The 21071-nt window shown below is 40.1% G+C and overlaps 1 protein-coding gene across 2 annotated transcripts in view; it reads left to right on the top strand.

The window, feature by feature from the left end:
- rttn (rotatin) overlaps nucleotides 1-21071 on the top strand; it is a 41767-nt gene that overhangs the window by 4820 nt on the left and 15876 nt on the right. For both annotated transcript variants that reach the window (XR_015775434.1, XM_042510440.2), the window contains exons 7-29: nucleotides 1509-1659; nucleotides 2595-2763; nucleotides 3362-3552; nucleotides 3776-3891; nucleotides 4816-4983; nucleotides 5090-5302; nucleotides 5528-5640; nucleotides 6176-6302; nucleotides 6635-6760; nucleotides 7777-7893; nucleotides 8457-8596; nucleotides 9258-9429; nucleotides 9525-9624; nucleotides 10289-10374; nucleotides 11000-11117; nucleotides 12117-12213; nucleotides 12312-12377; nucleotides 12508-12699; nucleotides 14771-15013; nucleotides 16850-17006; nucleotides 17963-18129; nucleotides 18816-19035; nucleotides 20918-21046. Coding sequence is in view for 1 of the 2 variants with exons in the window: in XM_042510440.2 (XP_042366374.2) it covers nucleotides 1509-1659; nucleotides 2595-2763; nucleotides 3362-3552; nucleotides 3776-3891; nucleotides 4816-4983; nucleotides 5090-5302; nucleotides 5528-5640; nucleotides 6176-6302; nucleotides 6635-6760; nucleotides 7777-7893; nucleotides 8457-8596; nucleotides 9258-9429; nucleotides 9525-9624; nucleotides 10289-10374; nucleotides 11000-11117; nucleotides 12117-12213; nucleotides 12312-12377; nucleotides 12508-12699; nucleotides 14771-15013; nucleotides 16850-17006; nucleotides 17963-18129; nucleotides 18816-19035; nucleotides 20918-21046 (3378 nt within the window). In the remaining variant the exon portion in view is untranslated. The remainder of the gene's footprint in view (nucleotides 1-1508; nucleotides 1660-2594; nucleotides 2764-3361; nucleotides 3553-3775; nucleotides 3892-4815; nucleotides 4984-5089; nucleotides 5303-5527; nucleotides 5641-6175; nucleotides 6303-6634; nucleotides 6761-7776; nucleotides 7894-8456; nucleotides 8597-9257; nucleotides 9430-9524; nucleotides 9625-10288; nucleotides 10375-10999; nucleotides 11118-12116; nucleotides 12214-12311; nucleotides 12378-12507; nucleotides 12700-14770; nucleotides 15014-16849; nucleotides 17007-17962; nucleotides 18130-18815; nucleotides 19036-20917; nucleotides 21047-21071) is intronic.

Genomic DNA, 21071 nt, shown 5'->3' with positions numbered 1-21071 from the left:
AATATGTCATTAAGTTGAGTTTTTAGTAGTTTCAGCGCCTTGAAGCAGGACATTAACTGTGGCTTTCAGTGCCATCATTTTAACTCAACAGGATGTATGAACTTAGTCAGTCTCAATGCTTGTGTGCAAGGCAAAATCCTGTATTTGATTAGCACTGTCTCGTTTTAAAAAAGGCTGGCTTGTTTCTGACTCTAAATTTTCTTAATGCTTGATTTAACTTGGGTGTCCAAGGAGACAAAATTAAAGATGCTACTGAAGAATTTCAATGCTTGTTTATTTTCTGCTGGTTCTCATCTTGCTCCTCATAATGTTTGGTATTGTTTATTCACATTAATTAGTTTATGGGTGTTGTTTTGAGTGGCCTCTGCGGCCAACAGAATGGAATTTACCACCATAATGGAATTTATGGGATGGTCACTCAAGCCACTGTCAAAATAATAACCTGTCAAATGGTGTCCTTGAACAAAACACCAATTTATAATTCTGTGTCCCTGATCTTGGAGGAGGTTGTGGAGGCCTCTGGAGGCGCACTTTGCTTGAGCAGGCACTAGATTGCTGTGAGGATATTGTTTGGTCATGATGTACCTCTTGAAGGGTTTGAAAGTCCTTGATGGGATGTTTTGCTTCTTTCCTCTGAAGGTCTCTTTGGATTGCAGAGATTCTGTAAAAGAGGTCTGCAGGTTCTCAGACTGGCCTCATCCTGGCCTTGTTTGCTTTGGAGGAATCTAAACTGTCCTATGAATTCATTTTGGGGCTGACTGATGCAAATCAACAGTGAACTCCATCTTTTTTTTTTACATTCAACAGATATGCTCTCCTTCCGTCTTTGTAAAAAATCCCCACATTTTTATTCATCTATTCGTATCGTGTCAGCAACAAAGTGCATCTGTTGTCTGAGCTCCTCATTTCATTGGCATAGACGAAGTGTTGGAGGAGACATCATTTTGCCCCAATGAGCCACTGTGAGCATTACTATTTTGTTAATAAAGTGGTGCATTATGTAACATTGGTCTCAAGGCAGTATTAGCATACTGTCACCCAGCAGTCTCATCATCAAAAAGAAATTATTATGGGAGAGCGCTTGTCTTCTTGTGGCTTTACTTGGCCCTCCTTTGAGTTACTAGAGCTATTAAGCTAAATTAAAAAGACTTGGATTTAGAGACATGACATCATTAGCAGCAGAGGGCAGGGAATGTGAACTTGGAACAAATTGTTGCTTCAATAATTCAATTCCACTTGCCCTTTTATTTGGTGAACTTTATTACAACTTTTCTATCACTGTCCTATTTTAGGCTCTGTTTTGACATGGTCTTGGTCGGTCGGTGCTTTGTTTGTCTCAGCTCGGGCTCTGTTTCTTTTCTGTTTGTAAAGAGAAGCATAAACCAATATATTTACACGATCACAATATTATCGTAATTGTTATTGGTCATTATGTATGCCTTCAGTGAACCTTTCTATATGTCAGCTTCATTGTTATACTAATTCTTTGATATCCCTTCTGTTTTCAGAACCTCTTGTCCCTCTTGAGGCTGGGTTCAGGCAAATGTGAGGCAAGCTACCTCCACTTGCAGGCTCTTTCCTGTCTGCGGCAGCTTTGTGTGGGGCTAAGGAGGAGACTACGCTTTCATCAAGATCCAAGCTTCTACTCTACAAAGCAAGGTAGCACGCCTTCTGAGTTGCAGATGGTGATTAGTATTTTTCCAATGCTTATTCTGTTAGTGTACATGTGTTCCCTCATTGTGAAGTACACTTTTAAACAAATGAAATTATTATTTGGATGCAACGACGCACTCAGATTGAAATCATAGACATGACGCAACCAATTCCTAAAGCATACCAAATAAGACCAACACTACTTTACACTCTTTCATTTCAAATCATTGTAATTAAAGTAGATCTAACAGCTACTGCTAACTAATCCCAGTGATTAACTTCTTGCAATAGTGAATTTGTAAACACCACTATCATAATGGAAAACCCCAGTAATGAGTCCTTAAACCTGCAAATGAATTAGCATTTTAGCACCTCCTGTTCCCTCCTCTCAAACTTATTGGGTTCTTTGAATGGATTTTTGGTTAGAAGCATTAAATAAGATCTGTAGTTAACACAAGCTGAAGAGACTTTCACATTTTGTTCTACAACAAATTTTGGCAGTAACTACCCCATTTGTAAACTTTAAAGTTTTTATGTATCTTAGAAAAGACCTAAAAAGTGGCCAACTGAGACTACAAGTGTAGTAGTTAGTGTTGTAGTTAGTTTTAACCTAATATTAGGTTTTTACTTTTAGCGATTGCATTTAGGCTTCCAGAGTCCTCAAGTGGTGTTCATTTGTCAAGATTATCTATCTGAAGAAAAATGTGTAAATATCATAAATGTTTGTTTACCACAGAGCTTATTTACTGCAATGATCCAAAATCCAATGGAAAAATCCCACAGGCTTTTTGATGAGGTAACCAGAGCGACATTAGCTTCTGGGTTGGCCTACAGATAAAAGTCATCACTGGGACACTCTATATTCTTTTTGCTTTATCAAGCAGGTTTTATGTGTATCTAATATGCAAAGATGTCCTCTTTTTTTTGTTTTTTTTGTCCAGATCCAGTTTCCCAGAACTCGTCCTTTTCCCACTCCCAGGAGGTGCGAGGCACCCAGCGCTCCCAGGCCTCATCTCCAGGAGCAGAGTGCTCTCCTCGTCCCTCTGTGGTGGGGCGCACAGGCCAGAGAGCCAGGGGAGATGGCCAAGATGGAGATGCAGCTTCCAGCAGGTATGTATATTGTGCATTTTTAACAAAAGTAGTAGTAGATTGTAGAAGACACTGCATCATTTTTGGTACATCAGTTCTTGCTGTTCTTACTGTCTGAGGTATTGTTTCTTTGCATGTCTCTAGTTATGTTGGCAGGGAGCGCTGAGATTCCCTCAGTTTGGCTTTTGTGGTATTATGTTAGACTGGCTGCTTTGCTTGTAGAAATATCTTTTTGATATGATGCAGTATCGTTGTCAATTCTGTTCATCAGACCTTACACTTAACAAGAGTCTTATACTTTTTAGGAATTTGTGCACAGTAGGATTTTTTGTGGCTTTGATAATGACAAAATTGCTGGTGACACCAGCAACCCGCACACCAAGATAAAACGATGTGTAAAAGACTGTGGAGGACTTTAATATTCCGTTTAAATATGAAAAACTCCAGGAGCCCTCTAGTGGCTGATCTACAGTGTTTAAAAATCACTTCTGATTCCCGTGATGGCAGTTTTTATGATCCATCCCTATACAGCTCATACGTCACTTCTTGTGTATGAGTGGTCCGAGTACAGATCATGAATTTACAGTTGTCTTCCTCTCCTTGTCTGTGATTCATCCAGTGGCAGCTCGCAGAGAGGTGGAGCAGCAGTCCAGGCCCCCAGGCAGACGGCCCAGTCACCTGCAGACGTGGCCCACTTGGAGCTTCCCGACTTGGGGGTGGAAGATGTCCTTGAGCTGCAGTTACAGCAGCTCACTTTGGCTCAGTTTATAGTTGCCACCATGGAACATGCCATACCTCTGCTTAAAACAGGTAGGCATCATTATGCTCTTTTATGTAAAGCAGGGGAGATTTTAATAAATTATCTAAATCAGTTGCCACTTTCATTTTTTTTCCGGAGTAAAGATCAAGTATTGCAAATATCCCCTCACCTGTTTCCCTACATTGACTGTATCCTCTCATTATTTGATCCCGTCGAAAAAAAAAAATCTCCCTCGCTCTTGCTCAGTTTCTCTCCTCCTCTCTTCTTTCTCAGAGGGTTCGCATGTGTTCCATCGTGTTCTGGAGCTGCTGTGTGACGCCGTCCTCCTGCTCGGGGACAGTGTTTGTGAGCTGGTCTGGGACGATCGCAGCCTGGTGGGGATGGAGCTGGCAAGTCAAAACACAACTCATGACAGCCTCTTATGTAGATGAATGGATACACTTCACTGAAAGGGGGAACTGGGTTGGCCACCAGACAATTTGCCACAGACACACAGGCATACGGTGCTCGGCTGTCAAGGAGAACTGTAGGCATGTGATTGAGCTGAATGAATTATATACAGTTACAAAGGCTTACCACTGGTTACAAAGAGCTTCTCACACATACATGCACATGTCTTGTGTGTACCCCTGGGTTTATCCAAGAACAGAATTGTTGGGTCTGTAAATGTCTCCATTTACCATGTGTATTAAGTCCACACAATGGATTGCGATAAACTGGTGAGTTTTATTTCTTACCACGCCGAGTCATTTGTTATCCTCCCTGACTGTTTAAAGAGTATGTTCTTATGCAGGAGGACTTATACACTTGTCAAGCCCAGGCCCCTCTGGCCCTCTGCTGTTTAATACATGCCCTGAGCCGTGCAGCCTGAGAACTGTTTTGTCATCTTTATGTGGAGAGCAGCTTTTGTGTGCCAGACCTCTAGGTTTTTCCTATGGGAATGGGCTGAACTGTTCATGCCAGTCGCAGCAATGCACAGGGCATCTACTGCCCCCTGCTGGTTCAATTCTTCTATTGTTCAATTTCTCCTCCCCTAGAACAAAGTGGCTGAGAATAGATTGTTCCAATTTATTCATACTGAGATAGGGTGGATCTGTATCTCGTCCCAAAATAACCCTGAAATCTGATTACATTCAATTCCTAACCCCTGGAACGAGCAATTTTTCTCCTGGCCCCCAGCCAAGCCACACAGCGCGTCGGTGTGTGTCTGTGTCTGCGAACATGCACGTGATGTGAGTGCATGCACGTGTGTTGCTGTGTTTGTGCGGCATGTGCGCTTTTGTCTACATTTCTGTCTGCGTGTGTGTTTTTAGAAGGGAAAGCTGCAAGGCTGCATGGAACTGTTGGGGGACATCCTGAGCTACCATCAGAGCTTTTCAGCAGACGTTCCCCACAACTGTCAGGTTCATCACAGAATGGCCTACACTGGCACTGCTATATTTACCATTAAACTCCTACGGACCATCCTCCCTCCTGAGAAGGTGTGTGTGTGTGTGTGTGTGTGTGTGTTCTTGTGATAAATCACAATACTTTCTTCATATTTTTCTGTCATTATTTAACTTAGCTCCTCTTCGTTACCTCGCATAGGCTAGTGACAATCTCCCAGAAAACACGGCAACAGCTATTTTTCACCTGTGCTTGGACACATCATTGGGAAGTTTATTACCCAGCATGCAAGAGACAGCAGTGGCCTACTTGGAGCAGGTGAACTCAGACAGCCATGACCTCTACAGGAGGGTGACCCGCGCCGCCCTCTGGATGGAATCTACTTGCAACTTCCTCAAGGAAGCACAAGCTGAGGTATGAGCTGCATGTCACATATTTACAGTGAGCACAAGTAGCGTTGCAGGCTACAGAAGTAGGGCAGACATCTTTTACAAATAAACAACCTACAGTTCTTAAATTATAAAACACTTTGACAAAACTGTAGCTAGCTGATGCCCCTTTAGGTTAAAGCAAAACCTGTGTAGCCCGTCACTCATATCTGCATTTTTGTGGTCATTCATTGTTTATTATTCCTTAAAGGGGGAAAAGAACTGGTTGGAGTTACTGGAGCTGGCAGACCAAGCCATAGACGGCCTCCCATTTCACCATCACTTACCCATCATCAAGGAATGTGTTCACATCTGCTCTTACCTGTATGTTAAAAATCTATATCTATAAAAATCTATAAGTCTATCACTTTTTTCCTGCATTTAAATATTTTTCGCTGTGCTCAACTGGGACACTTGGGAGTATGAGAGGAATTAAGTATTTATCTGATATAATTATGCACAATAGGGTCCAATCTTTTAAGGAACTGCAGGAAAAATTCATATTGACAAACCAAGATTTTTTTTTTAGATATTTACAGCTAAGACACGGGATTACTAAACATTTTGATTTACACTATAATTTGACACCAGGACCCTTTGAGGATATTCTGTTTAATGACAGAAGTAAGAAAAAAAATCTAAACAGTACTTGTTGCAAAAGTAGTATGATAAATGGAATATAGATCTTTATCTTTAAGAAGCAAACTCAAAATGGTACAAGTGTTTAAATCTCACCTACAGCATTAAAACAAGTGAACATTTAGAGTTAATATAATACAAACTAATGATGAGAACTTATTATACTAGAGACAAAATTAATATTTTTTTATGCTAAATTCTTTTGGTCATCCATCACTAGGTGGAAGTTCGACCAGCCCAGCCCCCTCCTCCAAACAGAGAGCCAGAAACTTCTCCTCAAGCTGCTGTCCCATCCCTTACTGCCTGTCAGGACGGAAACATACGAAAGCACTTTAAACCTGGTCAAGGTCAGAGCGAGCCATCTAATCCAGACACTCAGTGTTTAAGTCAGACTTTGTAGGTTCATGGCTAAAATTATGGCTACTAAAGCCATAATGTGCGTCTGTTTGGTGGGGGAGCCATATGTAAATAAGTAGTATGAAGATGAATGAATGACAGATCTTTGACAGCATGCTATAAAAAACCCCACTTGACATTTGAAATCAGACTTCCTTTTCATTTTACTAACTGTCGTCTAGAGTACATGGCTACATTTAATGTGAACTGGAAACTCTTATAAGCAAGTGAGAGGATAGCGATAATTTATGATGTGCTTTGGTGTGATTACATACACCCCTAGGACTGCCTTGGCATCCAGAATGTGTCACGACAGGAAGGAGCAGCCTGCGGTGGAGTCAACTTCCTTATCCACCACAGGGTGCTCTATGAAATAAGTGCTTTTGGACTCCAGGATTCTGCAGAGAAGGTAGGCATGTGTGTGCTTCCTGTATTTTTATAGAACCAATTTGACTTATTGTACTCGTCTCATCTATCTATCTATACTGTATAGTAATATTGTAGTGTAATGCACATATTTTTATATTTGTACATACTTCCTGTTTTCTATTTACTTATGATTCTCTTAGCTTATGTAGATAAAGCAACTTTAAGATATCCTGATTTCCCCCTGGGGTATTTCTGATCCTCATTCAGATTTTTACACCTTTGCAGTAAATTCATTTTGGCTACTTCTTTAAAGTGTTGTTTAGGTCAGGATTGAAATAAAAAACTAGAAATGCATGATGTTGGATTTTTTGCCAATATCTGATATGTTGGTATATAACAACTTATTTGATACCAATACCAATACTGAAATTTCCACATTTTTGGAAAATTATGCATCTTTCTTCCCTGAATGCCCTGACTCAATATACCCTTTTATCTGTATGATTATACCCTGGTTTGCATTAATTTTTATAGGTATTTCTATTTAGTGACTTATTTTTCATCATCTGTTGATCTGCCTGTTTAATTTTTGTCATTTAGATTCTTCTTACATACTTGTAAATCTTTCAGATATGTTGTTTTTTTCTCCTGTGCTGTATCAATCATATCTGATTTTTTTCCTACATATTCACAGTCAATTAAAAAAAAAGTCGGTTTATCATATTTTATTATGATATTTTTCATAATCAGAACATTGGCTGATTCCAATATTTCATTTTAAAGTAAACATCGGCCAATAGTGATGAAGTGCCGACATGATTGTGCATCACTTCAAACAATGTGATCAATCACAGGTACTGAAGAGAGGAAATGTACACATATTTCTCTCATCTTTTTTGAAGTTATTGTACATTACTTAAAGGTCATGCTAACCTGTCAGGCTTCAACAGTGTAATGTAATTCAGATGTTTGAAAATCTGTCACTTACAGTACTTGCTAGTAAACATTTTGTCAGCGGTGCCTTTGTGAATTCAGCAGTTTACCTGTGATCTATAGGTGAACGTCGCTGCCAAGGATATCCTGCTATTCCTGCTCAAAGGACGATTGATGATGACAGCGTCCACCTGGGACAGATTCAATGAGGCACTTTACCCGGTCATGCCCATACTACAGGTGTTGTGCTCTCTACAGAGGCTGTGTTGTATTTGTACCGCAAAGCTCGTAAAGCGGCATCATCTTTGGAGCTTATTATATTACTTTCATGGAGCGGAGGGGAAGTGGTGTTACTCTATGTTCTCTACAATCAAAAACAACTATGATCAAAAGTTCAATTTTAGCGCACTTGGACCACAAAGACTGCATATTGAGCTGCCAGTGAGAAAAAAAATGTAGTTATTCTCTCATTTACATATTCTGTGTTATACTGTTTCCTTTTCTGGGGAAAAAAACAAGCTTTTATTAATTGTTCAGTTTCAGGCAACAGAAAGCCTGGAAATTCTTCATGAATATACATGAGATTTTGACTAGGCTGTCAACAGTGATTTAATTCAAGGAGGCCATTCAGAGATGGGCCCCGCCATGTCAACAAGAGACGGAATGAAACCACCCATAATCAAAGCAATGCATATTTTATTTACTGTTGTGCTGCTTAGCTGGAATTCCCCATTGTCTGCTCCATTGTCTGCAGAGGCAGTCTGAGAATTGTGTGTGTGTTTGGGTTTCCGTGTGTGTGGCAGGGTTATGCCTGCACTGAAGATTCACTTGGAAACTGTGTCCTGCTGATAAGTGATGTGTCGGACGTGGCAAGAGACGATGCGTCTCCAATCACAACCAAGCTAAAAGCAGCGCTCCGACTCCTTTTCACCAAACAACCCACGTGAGTTTTGTCTTTGTCAATGTTTGTATTTGTTTCACTCTGTTTGTTTGGGTGTTACATGCCTGCCCAGATGTGTTTGCATATCAGCGATGAGTGTTTGTGTGATCGCATGTTTCTTCTGTGCCTTTGAGTGTGTCAAAGTCTTTGATTAGTTTGACGTTGGGTCTCAGGGTTTTTTGTGAAGCAGACAAACTCCCGAGGGTCTAAATATTCTGCTTTGCAGCACGTAATGTGATGGACATATTACCACTGTCTGTCCCTGTCAGCTGATGTTCTCATCAACTTGTCTGAGTGCTCTGTGAGGCCTGTGTAAAACAGCTATCCAGTCCCAGCCTATGAATATTGATAGAGATAGAAATTAACACCAGGCAGACACTGGGCAGGAGACAAGCTCTGGCAAATTTTGGCAACCGCTAATAAATTTGTCTGCCCTGCCAGCCATTTTTTTTAACAATCAATCACCATTTGGATGCCATCTAAAAAACCCCCTCCAAAAACGCAAGTAACATTTTAAACCCTGTATTAGTATTTTAATGCAGACAGGAGGTGTGTTTTTCCTTGAATAGAGCTGTTTTATGGTGTTTTTAATCTGTACTTAAAACAGTGTGATTTTGAATTATTTAACTCCAAGTTTTGCATAAATTCTGCTCATTATTAACAGTGTGAGAGTAGCAGCAGTGCAACAAATCCTGCCCCACTTAACCAGCCATGATGATGCGAACACAGCCAGACCAGAGCTGGATCAACCAGTGATCTCTTCGCTTCCAAATCTCTTCTGCCTCAGACACCCTTTGGACATCACACTGGACACCAGCAGCAAGTCTGTCTTAAAGGTATACATTCACACACACTGAAAGAACAACACACTTGCATACAATTCTGAACAGGCAGATTTATGTGCTCTCTCAATATATTTAATGGTGGGTAGGCGGAGTCGGTTGAGAAGCTGTTTTGTATCCTGAACTCAGACACTGTTGACATCTCCCTGAGAAGATCAGCTGCAGAGCAGCTGTCTGTCGTGCTACAAGGTGAGCTGTCCTTAAAATACTAACTTTAATGTACAGTATTTCTCATAAACTCATCTATGATATTACTTTTATACATTTCCATGATGGATCTTGTCTCTGACAGGATAATACCTCTAAACCATCCCTTAAGTCTACCTCTGTGCATTTTTCTGTAATAGCTGGGTCGTTTCAGATCGAAGTGTTCATGTAGAGGAATATTTTAACGAGAAAACACTGACTACTCATACTTTGGGCCCATTCTGTACCCTACAAGTACTTGCAACTCTGTAAAGGGGATAGTATTATTGCAAAGTATGCAAGCAGAATGTTGTCACTAACAATTCACATCCCCCTAACAGTTGATATGAGAATGATTTTGAGTTTGATATTCCAAAGTGAAGTATGGTGCCTGAATTTTCAACCACATTAAAAGAGGTTTTAAAGGCCTGAACAGGGTGCTAGATGCAATTTTATGGACTTGATAAAAATAAAAAAAACACAACTATAAAAGTTTGTGTGATACGTGAGAGGTCTTTCCTTGTGAAAACTACAATTTGCAATGAGTGCGGCAGAGTGTGTGCCCTCCCACCGCCATATGTTTTAGGCAAGCGGGAAAAGCAAATAGTTTATGATTATGCAAATGTTTATTGTCAGCACATTGAATTGTTCTCTTACTTCCCTGCAGACACAACAATGCACCCAGTGCTGAAGAATCTTGGAATAACAGACAAAGTCATTTCTTTCATTATGGGGAGTGTGAACGGCAACAAGGTAAAAAAACAAACCTGTTTTGGTAAATTGATGAATGGATGTGTACTGAAGGAATTGCTGTTGAAGCCAAATAAAACAAACCCCCAATCTCATAAATGCAGTTCCATGCACTCTCGTTTGCGCACATGTCCTCGTTGATGTGTGCTCATGTGAGTACATGAGTCGCCAGCGGATGTGGAGGAAGCCCACCGAGGCGTGCATGATAGAAAGATGAAATGGCCTGTATTAATAGTGTCAGACAGGCCCTGGTCAGCAGTGATTTTTGCCCTCTAGTTACTGCAGTCTGCTGATCATTCCCAGGCCTTGAATCAGAAGCTGCTAACAGGGGTAATCGTCCAACATGTCCGGCTACATGGAGGTGAAGGGACAGGGCCACAGACTTGTCTCAGCTAACAAGTGTGTATAAGAGGGATGCCTGCAGGTTGTATTTGTCCCAACCGTCCACCGCCTGCAACCTGCGCAATCACAGAATTTGGACTCAGCTTATTTGAAGAGACAGTAAAGAGACCCCGTGTATTTGTATGTGAGAGACACAAAGCAAGAGGAGACAGAAAGAGAATATGTGTGTTTGTTTGTGTTTTCGCTGCAATTAAACACTGCATGCGTATGTTGCTGTTCTCCCCAGAGCTTCGATTGCCTGCTGGAGCCTTGTGTATGTATCCTGAGGAAGCTGGTGTATGCTGATCCATCTCTGAGGCACAGTCTGGCACATCGCAACCTCCTGCTCCTCACACTGCTCAGGGGTACGTTCACAAGACAACTCATTAAGTAACAGCGCTACACGTCGCGTTGTGTAGCTCAGGGGCACATCCTCAAAAAAAAAAACCCCAAAAAAGATGACAAGTCATCCATTGATGCATAGCTTTTAACCATGTTGTCACACTGCGGTAAGTGGCATATTAGTATGATGCAACTTGTCGTCATGGAGCTTATCTCAGCGTGATTTGGAGCTAAATTATCGCTCATTACGCATTAGGAGACATTTAATTAAAATTATAACATCTTGATTGTGACAACCTGAATATTTGTAGGTTGTTACTGCACAATGTCTGATTTAGACAGAAATAAATGTTATTGGGAGGTTTTATGCATAAAATATGTGCCAGGTGTTTATTGTTTATTGTTTATGTTATGTATGCACAGCTCAGTTTAAATCACTCACTTGTTGCGTAAGATGCCAAATTTCAGTGTTATAAAGCCTAATGTGCTGTGGAAGTCTAATTGAGGGTTTCCAAACTACACTTTTGAAATGAGTCTTTTAAGTGTTGAGGCTTCCCACAATCATGAAATTCCTGGAAAAGTCTCATTTAGCCACTTGTTAGCAGCCATCTTTTTTAAGACATAAAAGTTTCAAAGGTCAAAAGTAGGGTGGGCCTATTTCCTGACATATTTTATGTCGTAGAACAAAACGTGAAAGTCTAAAGCTTGTGTTAACCACAGACCTAATTTAAGGCGTTTAACCAAAACCCTTTCAGAAAACCAGTTGACTTTGAGACAAGGCAAGTTTCATTATTGGACCCTGTAATCGCTTTATGAGCTAAAGTCTAAAAATTAAAACTACTTAAATAAAGTCATTGAAATGGGGTGGAATATTATGAAAAAGTTCGTAAAACACATAGGAACCTTGAGTGTCACTCTAATGGCAATTCAAAGTTTATCATATAGGTCTATTCATGAGGTTGAGTGATAAATTTAGGGTTTTGGTTGTTCTCTAAATTGTCCATGTTGTGTTTTCGTTATAGCATCCTTGATAGTGAAGGAGAACAGAGGCAATGGAAGTGAGATTGCTGTCCTGATGAGTTTACTGCTGTTTGATGAGACTGCCAGCATTGAAATATGGTGAGTTTATTTCTTCTCTTTGAGCTTCCCATGCCTCTAAAAAAAGGTGCATCTATTCAGCATTTTGTTGCACTCCCTGTATTTTTGTGTCATATCAGGTCAGACAAATCCAACCTAGATGTGGCCCTCACACCTTTCTCCCTGCCGCTGACAGTAATACGCAGGTAAACGGAGCTGTAAAACTGTAAAGTTCAACAGTTCAACAACCTAATTTGGGTCATGCTTTCTTTTAAAGGTCAACAGCACTTCATAAGCAATATAAGACTGTTTACTCCTCTCCAAATTTTCTACCAGGTTTAACATCCCATTTCAAGCAGCGATGCATCACGCTGTCAGCCCATATTGCTGTGTCCTGCCCCCTTCCTCTGACCTCCTGACCCTGGCTCCCGCCCGCCAAGCCCTGCAGGTGGCCTGGAATACTGCATGGCATTCTGGGATAGACAGCCTCCTTGAAGAGCTGCAAGGCATCTCCCCCGAAGTTACTGAGTAAGAAGCTTAATGTTTGTCACTCTTATTCATGCAGTCAGGTTGTTAGCATGGTCTCTATCTCTAGAGTCTAATGCTGCGTTCCACTCAATGTTAGAGGTCAGAATATTCCAGTTAAAATTTACGACTCGCGACTTCCAAGTGTTCCAGCTGCACATAACCAAACATAAAGACAGAACATGACAGACAGTGATGAACCGGTGTTTGTGTGGCTAGTACATGGACAATTGCACCATCAGCGGGGCCGCCTCCTTATATTTTTATAATATATTAATACTTAATAGTGATATTATAAATAAATACTAATATTATAATACAAAATACTAATATTTTAACATCAATTAACATGCAGAGCAGGTTTTACCATATGACAGTGGATGTATTTTTTAAATCAAATACATGAACATATACTTTACGTTGCCTTTTAGTTGATTTTTTAACATTTACGATGTGTGTCCCGTGCGCCTCGGTGGCCTCTGTGGCCTCTGTGGATGCTGCCATTCTTGTGTGACGTCAGACTGCTGAAATTGGGGTACATGGTTTTGCCCTGAGTTCACGAGTAGGAACTCTGACTTTGAGTGACGTTCCGTTGTACTTTTTCCAGTAGGTCAGAATATCTCGACTTCCAACTTTGTATGGAATGCAGCATTAATTGTAGTTTGTCTGTGTAAAAAAAAAAAGTTATAGACCAAGTTTGACTCTTGTTTCTGCAGTACTTTACCAGATAGGCCTTAGGGGGTAGAGTGGGGCTGGTCACGTCAGAGGTTTCATCACTATTTTGTTTTTATTATTGATTTAATTGACTCCACAAAGACATATGGAACATTGATTTACACTGAGAATATATATACTTTTCCAGATTTTTGTATTTAACTAAATTAATATCAGTCTTGTAGATTTAGGAGGAGAGTGTCCTCTCTGACAGCCAAGATGGGTTACAGTTTGTCTGTCTGTGCTTGTTGGGGGCTGCAGCTGCATCAGCAGGAAAGCTGCGAGTGATCTGTCCTGGACAAGCTTCCATCAGCAGAGGAGCTGCTAGCATCCTTACTGCTGTTGCCAGATTCCGTTTATGCGTTGCATCAAGAAATGCAACTATTTTGGATTGATTTTCACATTTGGAGCCATTTTTGTTTTAAGGGAACTTGCTTTTATTGCACGTTAATGACAGCAAAACACAGCAAAAACACTGAGCTTAAATGAAACAAGTGCACATACATTTGTCCAAACGGATATTAGGTGTTCATTTTGGAATTTGTAAAAAAAAAAATATATATTTTTTGTCCTGGTGGCCTACAAAGCCTGCACAAAATGGAGACACTATTCTATGGAAGTTGTCTTTCACTGTTGAATGAGATAGGTTAACTATTTTTCGGATAAACTGAACAAAACAATAATTTCATAGCAGGATATTTTACTCAAAGAAAGTTGTGCTACCTATCACTACTGTACAATGTTCCACCTTGTGGAGATTTTAGCAAAGAATTCGTTTGAGAGGCTTAGCATCTTGTGTTTCATCTGTCTTCATTTACCTCTAATATGACCTAATGCAAAAAGATGAGAATGTCTCTCAAACAGTTTTAACCAGCTTGATTAAAGCAAGGATTTCTAAAGCACACTATGAATTTATCAATCCAGTCAGTTTCATAAAGTGTTATAATTGGGAGAAGAGAACTTGTTTGATATGTATTAGTCGGTGAAAATTGAGAGGTATCTTCCTTTTTGTGTAAAGTCCAACTTTGTGATTAAACACAATAGAGATAAGAACATGTGCAGTTTTTCATAATTTTTTTACATCACTTTTTGTCAGTTTTCTTGCATATGTTGGTTTTGAGCTGATATGATGCATGTCTCTACAAAATTCAGTTACAAGTAATTCTCAGAAAACATCCTTTTGGATGTTCTCATAAATGTCTCATCCCTCCAGATTGGTGATCAAATATGTTTGTTAATGCAGTCATCAGTATGCCTCTGAGGGTGCTAGTTATTCAACCCCTTTTTTTGCACATCAGTAGTCATGTAGTCTGATCTGGAATATATCTTCTTTTAACCATTTACATTTTGTTCCCCGCAGATTTCATCCTGACTTAAAGCTGTCAGACGCACAGGTTCTGTCTCTGCAGGCGGTGCACCTTCCCACTGCGCTGCAGGACTGCATCAAGGCCATCGTCACGGCAGCAGGACACAGCTCAGTGACCTCTGCCCTCTCAAGGCTCAGCCTGTATTTACTGATTGACCGACTGGCCCTCCCTCACAGCCCCACCCACAGCTGCAGAGACACCCTGCAGTCCCTCAGTTGGCAGGCAGCAGTCACCAGGTATACTGCAAACACATTCAGTTAAAGATTCATGTAATTAGCTTTACATGCCAATACCCAGTAAGTATGTCTTGTTAGGGTTTATGAAATGATGGGAGATTTTATTTAATGACAACAACAGTATGTCACTATTATTACTGCTGCTGCTGCTGAGCAAAACAGTGCTTCTTGCTGCGAACTTAATGTTTTTCCATGGCTCAGTGAGCTCAGTATGGCTTTGTGTTTTTGTATTATTTTGAAGAATTAACATGAATTATTAACCTTAAATACCTTTTCTAAATACCCTTTCTTTCTTTCTTCTTTTCTGAGGTAGGTAAGGTAGGTTAGGTAAGGCATTAACATAGCAGTAAGCCACTTTGTGATGTAAAGAGTTGAGTAATTGTGTCCTTAAAATGAACTCACACTCTATCTTTGTTTTGTTGGAGCGTCTATGCCTGTTTTTGTGGTAGACGGTCCGGTCGTGCACACATGTTCGTACATGTCAGTCGCTGTGAATCACCACTGCCCTTCACTGCACTCATATGGCGGTTACCGCTGATATCGGGATGATGCTGTTGCTGCAGCATAGCGCCCACTTTCCGGTGTCCCCCTGGTTAACATTGTTTGCTCAGTCATGACTGTGTTAACCTTGTTAGCGCTGTTTATTGAATAAGCATCAGTAGCTGCTAACCTCTGGCTCAGAGGACTAAGTGCAGAGTATGCTACGCTAGACTCTGAGCCATTGATATGCAGTGAATGTCACATACAGCTCCTTTAAAGGTTCCCAGAGGAAATATAAAGAACGTGATGATATGTGTGAGAAATAGATTGAGCAAATTTAATTTTAGATCCTTGATAAGTGTGTACATATTGTTTTTTTGCCTCATCTTGGTATTATCCTTAAGTTTTTTTTTTCGCTAGACATTTTATTAATAATTATATTTCTGTTTTTCAAAACACTTTAATAAAATTCTCACAGGACAAATGTAATTATTTTAAAATTACACTATGCAGGATTTTCAGTTACTCTGTGTGAACATCGTCAGCAAAAGTGGAAATAAAAGCCAACCCCAGATCCAGAATTTGGCAGTTCACCTTTTTCATAGCTGTGTCTCTTAGGGGCGTGCTGCTTATGGTCTGACACCTGCTTGTTACTTGTATTTTAGTTTTTTATAAAGCCCTGACCTCACTTGAGCACTGTAGGGGTATACACCCATATACACCCATAAATGTCCCAAATACAAAAAATAAGAAAATCAGGCAGAGACTCCGCAGAAAAAAATGCCACAAACTTCTGGCGGGTTATAAGTGATAATTGTGAGGGGTTACTTCTGTATGAATCTATTCTTTTTTTTTGTTTGGTTTTTTTTTTCGAAAAATGCACATAGTATACATTTAAATTACAATAATGGTTTTGAACCTCTTTTTTTAAAATTTCCTCTAACTTCTGTATTCCTAAAGCTATGCAAAAAGGAAAAATTATTAAAATGTCTGACATCAGTAATAATAAAGAAAACGAGAGAAAGCCTCCAATAAAGCACATTGAAGAAGGTCAATTATTTGACCTGATCCCATCAGTTAATCACCACCCCTCTGCCAAAGTCTAGGTTCCCATCTTTTGTAATAGCATAATGGGTGTGTAATACTTTTAATTTGTATATATTACGTTAATATTCCCACTGCACAGTGATTCACAACAGAATTAGAATAAGACAAAGAAGAAAGAGATGAATGGATAGAACTTTACTCATAAATAATCTAGACATATAATAAATATGAAGTTATTACAGAGTATTTTCCTTTCTGCCACGCTTGCTTCCTTTTGTCGTCACGGTCTCTGTTTCTTCCTCCCTACAGGTTTCTCCAGGTGCGTCCAGCTTGTGTTGAGGATGAGAGGTTGCTGGTGGGCATTGTTGCATTTCTGAATGCCTACTTCAAACAGATGCACACTGAGTCTGAATCTGACCCCGAAGACAAGGACCTGCGCTGGATACTGAAACTGCTTCTCAATCAGGTACAAATATTTTACACTTTATGCTCGTGCATGAAAGAAAAACCTCCCTACAGTAGTCCTGCATTTCTTTTTTTTAGGTTTTGGCTTAAAGGGTCCATTAAATCCAAATTGATATATAAGCTATTGTGGTAAAGATAAAAATCTTGTGTTCTACTGTACTGTAGTTTGCCTTTGGTGTGTGTTTGTGCTTGTAAAATATGAGTGTGAGCATCTCTGTTAGCTAGTAATCTGGTTAGACTCTCTCCTCTCCAACACAGAGGGTTATATACCTGTAATCAAAGCTTGAATAAATCACACGCCGTCAGACAAGCCAAACATATTACTCTTTACGACAGAAAAATAGTATCACAGCGTAGCACCTCAGACCTGCGGCAGAGATTTTTTCTTGAGCTCTTAAAACAAAGTTGGATTCATATTTTTTGCCCGAGGAGAAGAATCACCACCACACTGTTTTAGCAGTGAGAGCTACTTTTAGGATTTAATCAGTCTCACCTTGGCTTTCTCATTAATGTGTGTGTAAACAATAAGCCCTCCCCTGGCAACTAAAGCAGACTCAGATTGAATGCCTAGTAGGGGTGAGCAGCTCTGCTCTGCTCAGACTTTTCTGTAATTACTGAGCTGTTTCAGGAACATCTGTCGCTCTCTACACTTATAATAACTGTGTGCTGCATGTGCAACAAGAAATTCTGCATGTTTAGTGCTGCTAGAAATGGGTTTTGCAGGGAGAGATGGTTGCTCGTAAGAAGGAGGTGCTTGTTCAGATATTTATGCCTATTCTTCATCTTCCCTTCATGGGTCAGTTTGTTTGTATTTAGAAAGTTCAGCACATAAAATTCGTTTTGCAATTAAAGGGACTAAAGAAATATGAGAAGGCATAAAAAAAAGCAAAACAACCAACCTAACCAAAAACAAACCAATAAAAAATGTTGCTGTCAATACATCCATCAATCATCCAGGAGACCGCATCCCTTCTTAATCTGCTGCTTGGTGTGGAGACACAAACTTCAGCTCAGAGCCCAGGGGAGCTGGAGGAATTGAAGAACCATGTCAGCCAGCGACTGCAGAGAGAACTCACCAGCTTCTTTAACATCTTACTCCTCCGGCTTGCACACACCACTGACAGGTAGAGTGATTTTACCCATAAAATGTGTGACACAGCAGGAAGTCACAAGACGGGCAATACACACAGTTCTTTATTTCTTTCTGTCTTTTATACAATCTAAATATTAGTTGTAAATGTCATTTTACATTTATTATTTCATTTTTTTTCACATTATAATACTAGAATGTGCAGGGATTTGTTTTTATCTGCTCAATAAAGTAGTAAATTCTGTATGAACAGGAACAGCTCAGGGCCACAGAGGCACAGTTGATCTTCAAAGAGTATTTCTGCTCATTATATACCACAATATATTCTCGAAAAAGTGAAAACATAAATAGAGCTATAATTGTGACTATGTTAGTGTAAGGGAAAGGTGAATTCACTCAGATGTAATGTTATTCACCCTTTCTGTGGGGTCAGAAAATTGATTAATATCATCAGGAGGAAAGAAGATAGTGGAGTGTTCTTTCACTGCAGGGGTAGGGCTTATTGAAGTTCATTTGCGATGGAAATCCAACTAGCTTAGTCATTTAGAACATGAAAATGAATGCCAAACACATAAAAACCCAGAGGCTTACGAAAAAGAATTGGAATGCTAATTGTCAGCGTTATCTTGTCTTTCTTCCTTTCCCCTCTTGACTAGCCTCCTGTCTGTGTGGTTGCTTGTGTCTTGCTCTTTCTCACTCTGTCCTTCCCTGTGTGTGCAGGCTCTGTCTGGCATTAGCAGGGCCCTTCAAGAGCCAGCTGGCAGTCCGTTTGCTTCAGAGCCTGCGGGTGTCTGATGCCCCACGTTTCTATGGCCTTCCCAGCCTGGAGAGGACACTGCAGGGCATGGTCAGCCTGACTGCACAGCCTGGCTGGAGCTCCCACTGCTCCGACCTGGAGCCCATCTCGCTCTGCTCCAAGTATCTCAGTGGGCTATTAGAGGTGTGTGTGTGTGTGTGTGAGAGACGTGTGAAGTCCTGTGTCTTCATAGTATGTGTGCATATGTTCATGTGTTGCACGGGCATATGCAAACCTCCCACCCTCTCATCAGAGGTGAGACTGCCTACAGAAACCAATAAAAGGAAAAAGCACATTACTTTCTGAGGAATTAATTAAAATTAAGCAAAATGCGGTTACGGGACATGAATTGCAATAGGTAAAAAATCTCATTGATTAGATATGCCACACTGTGAAGATGCTGATGAGATTAATCAACCTTGCCTATTCCATCTGTTCAGTTGTTCAACAGCCCATAAAACAATAGCGTAACACGATGTAGACCAGCTTGCGCAGCAGTCCTCAGCACAGAGGTGTCCAAACTTTTATTTTTGATTGGGAATGAAGACCCCGATGGAATAGACTATTCTGTTTACACAGTACATCCTTGTTCATTTGGTTTGTTTTAATGGGCAGCTTTCATGGGCATAAATTAAGATTGCATGAAGATTGAAGGTTAATTTCCTTTTCAGTCAAGATCTCTGGTGGCTACTTTGATCTCAGTGATAACAATCAGATACCTGAGCATTTCACCCCTGTCCTCTCAACCCTCTGACCCACCTCTCACCTGATTCTCCTGGCACTCTGGGCCCCCTAAAGCTCAGCAGGCCTTGGGCTTCTCTTTCTTCATCTGCTCTTCAGTGCAGTCCCACATCCTGATGGCACATCAAAGCAAAATAATTAGTCTCAGCTGTATTTAGCTTTCCTTTGTATGCATGCAGCGGGGTGCATGACAAGCATACAGTAATCGCTTACTCAGAGACAAGTGCTTATTTAGTGCAGTCATCTTTGCCAGAAACAGGCAATCGCCACAGACTGTATTAAAATGATGGTTGTAGCTGCAGTGACGTCACCCATTGATTTGAAGCCTTTAATTTGGCAATGCAGCTGTCACCATCTCAGGTTTTTGGTTTTTTTTTTGAGCCAGACGTGAGTATTTGGACAAGAGGGTAGAACTGTGGAGCAAGGAGTGGATCTGACTCAGACGCTGTCGCTCGCAGACAGTTTGTTACTCAGAGTGGCCTTCCCTTAAATATGCGTACCTTAAAGTGTTAATAATATGTAAATGGGTGATTTATAGAAAAATTCAACACACATACAGTGGGGATATCAGATAAATTAGGCTGTATACATGTATAATTCAGCTGTAAATTTGGGCATTTTAGCATTTAAATTTGTGGGGATTGATTAACTTCTGGAGCCAGCCTCAAGTGACCATTCAAGGAACTGCATCCTTTGGCTCTGCCTTGACTTTATTTATCAGCCTATGAAGTTTCCCTTTGGTGATAACGTATGAAGCTCTATCCTGCAACAAGACAATGTTGTTTGTAAATGAAAATAATTAACGAACGAATGCATTTTGTTTTGCAAATACAAAACATGCTCATCAAACAAATACACAACATATTTCTATTTCCATCTTTTGAGAAATAAAAATTCTTTTTATCCAGAAAAACAGTAGCCTTTAAATAAACCTAATACTGCCATATATATATATATATATATATATATATATATATACATATTTGTACTTGTAATGCATGTCGTGTTAGTGTCTGAAGCATGATAGGTACATTTTGTATTTGTGAAACATAATACATTAGTTTGTTAATTACATTTTTCATTTGCAAAATACATTGTGTTTGTTAGTAAATCGTAGGGCAAGTTTTGGCTTCATAATAATCCCACTTATTGTACCATATCCAAATAATGTGCAGTTCTGTCAGCTATGTCTTTGCAGAATAAGAGTGGATGTAAAACAATAAAACATGCACAATTGTGCTGCAGTTCTCTTTAATTCAGTATTCCCAATATGTCCTTTATACAGGTGATCTCCTCATTTTATGTTGAGTGGGGAGGCAACTCCATGTCTTTTATGGGGAAAGGTGTGACCAAGAATGCTGTCATCTGCTTGCTTCATCTGTCCCATGAGATGATGGTCGAAAACGAGGACAAGGCAAGTGTCAACAGTGTTATGGTGC

This window comes from Plectropomus leopardus, chromosome 21 (genome assembly GCF_026936395.1).
Source record: "Plectropomus leopardus strain MGB_pleo_1.0 chromosome 21, ASM2693639v1, whole genome shotgun sequence".
NCBI classification, from domain to species: domain Eukaryota; kingdom Metazoa; phylum Chordata; class Actinopteri; order Perciformes; family Serranidae; genus Plectropomus; species Plectropomus leopardus.
Note: the sequence above shows the minus strand (reverse complement) of the source record. Positions and strands in the feature narration are given on the sequence as shown.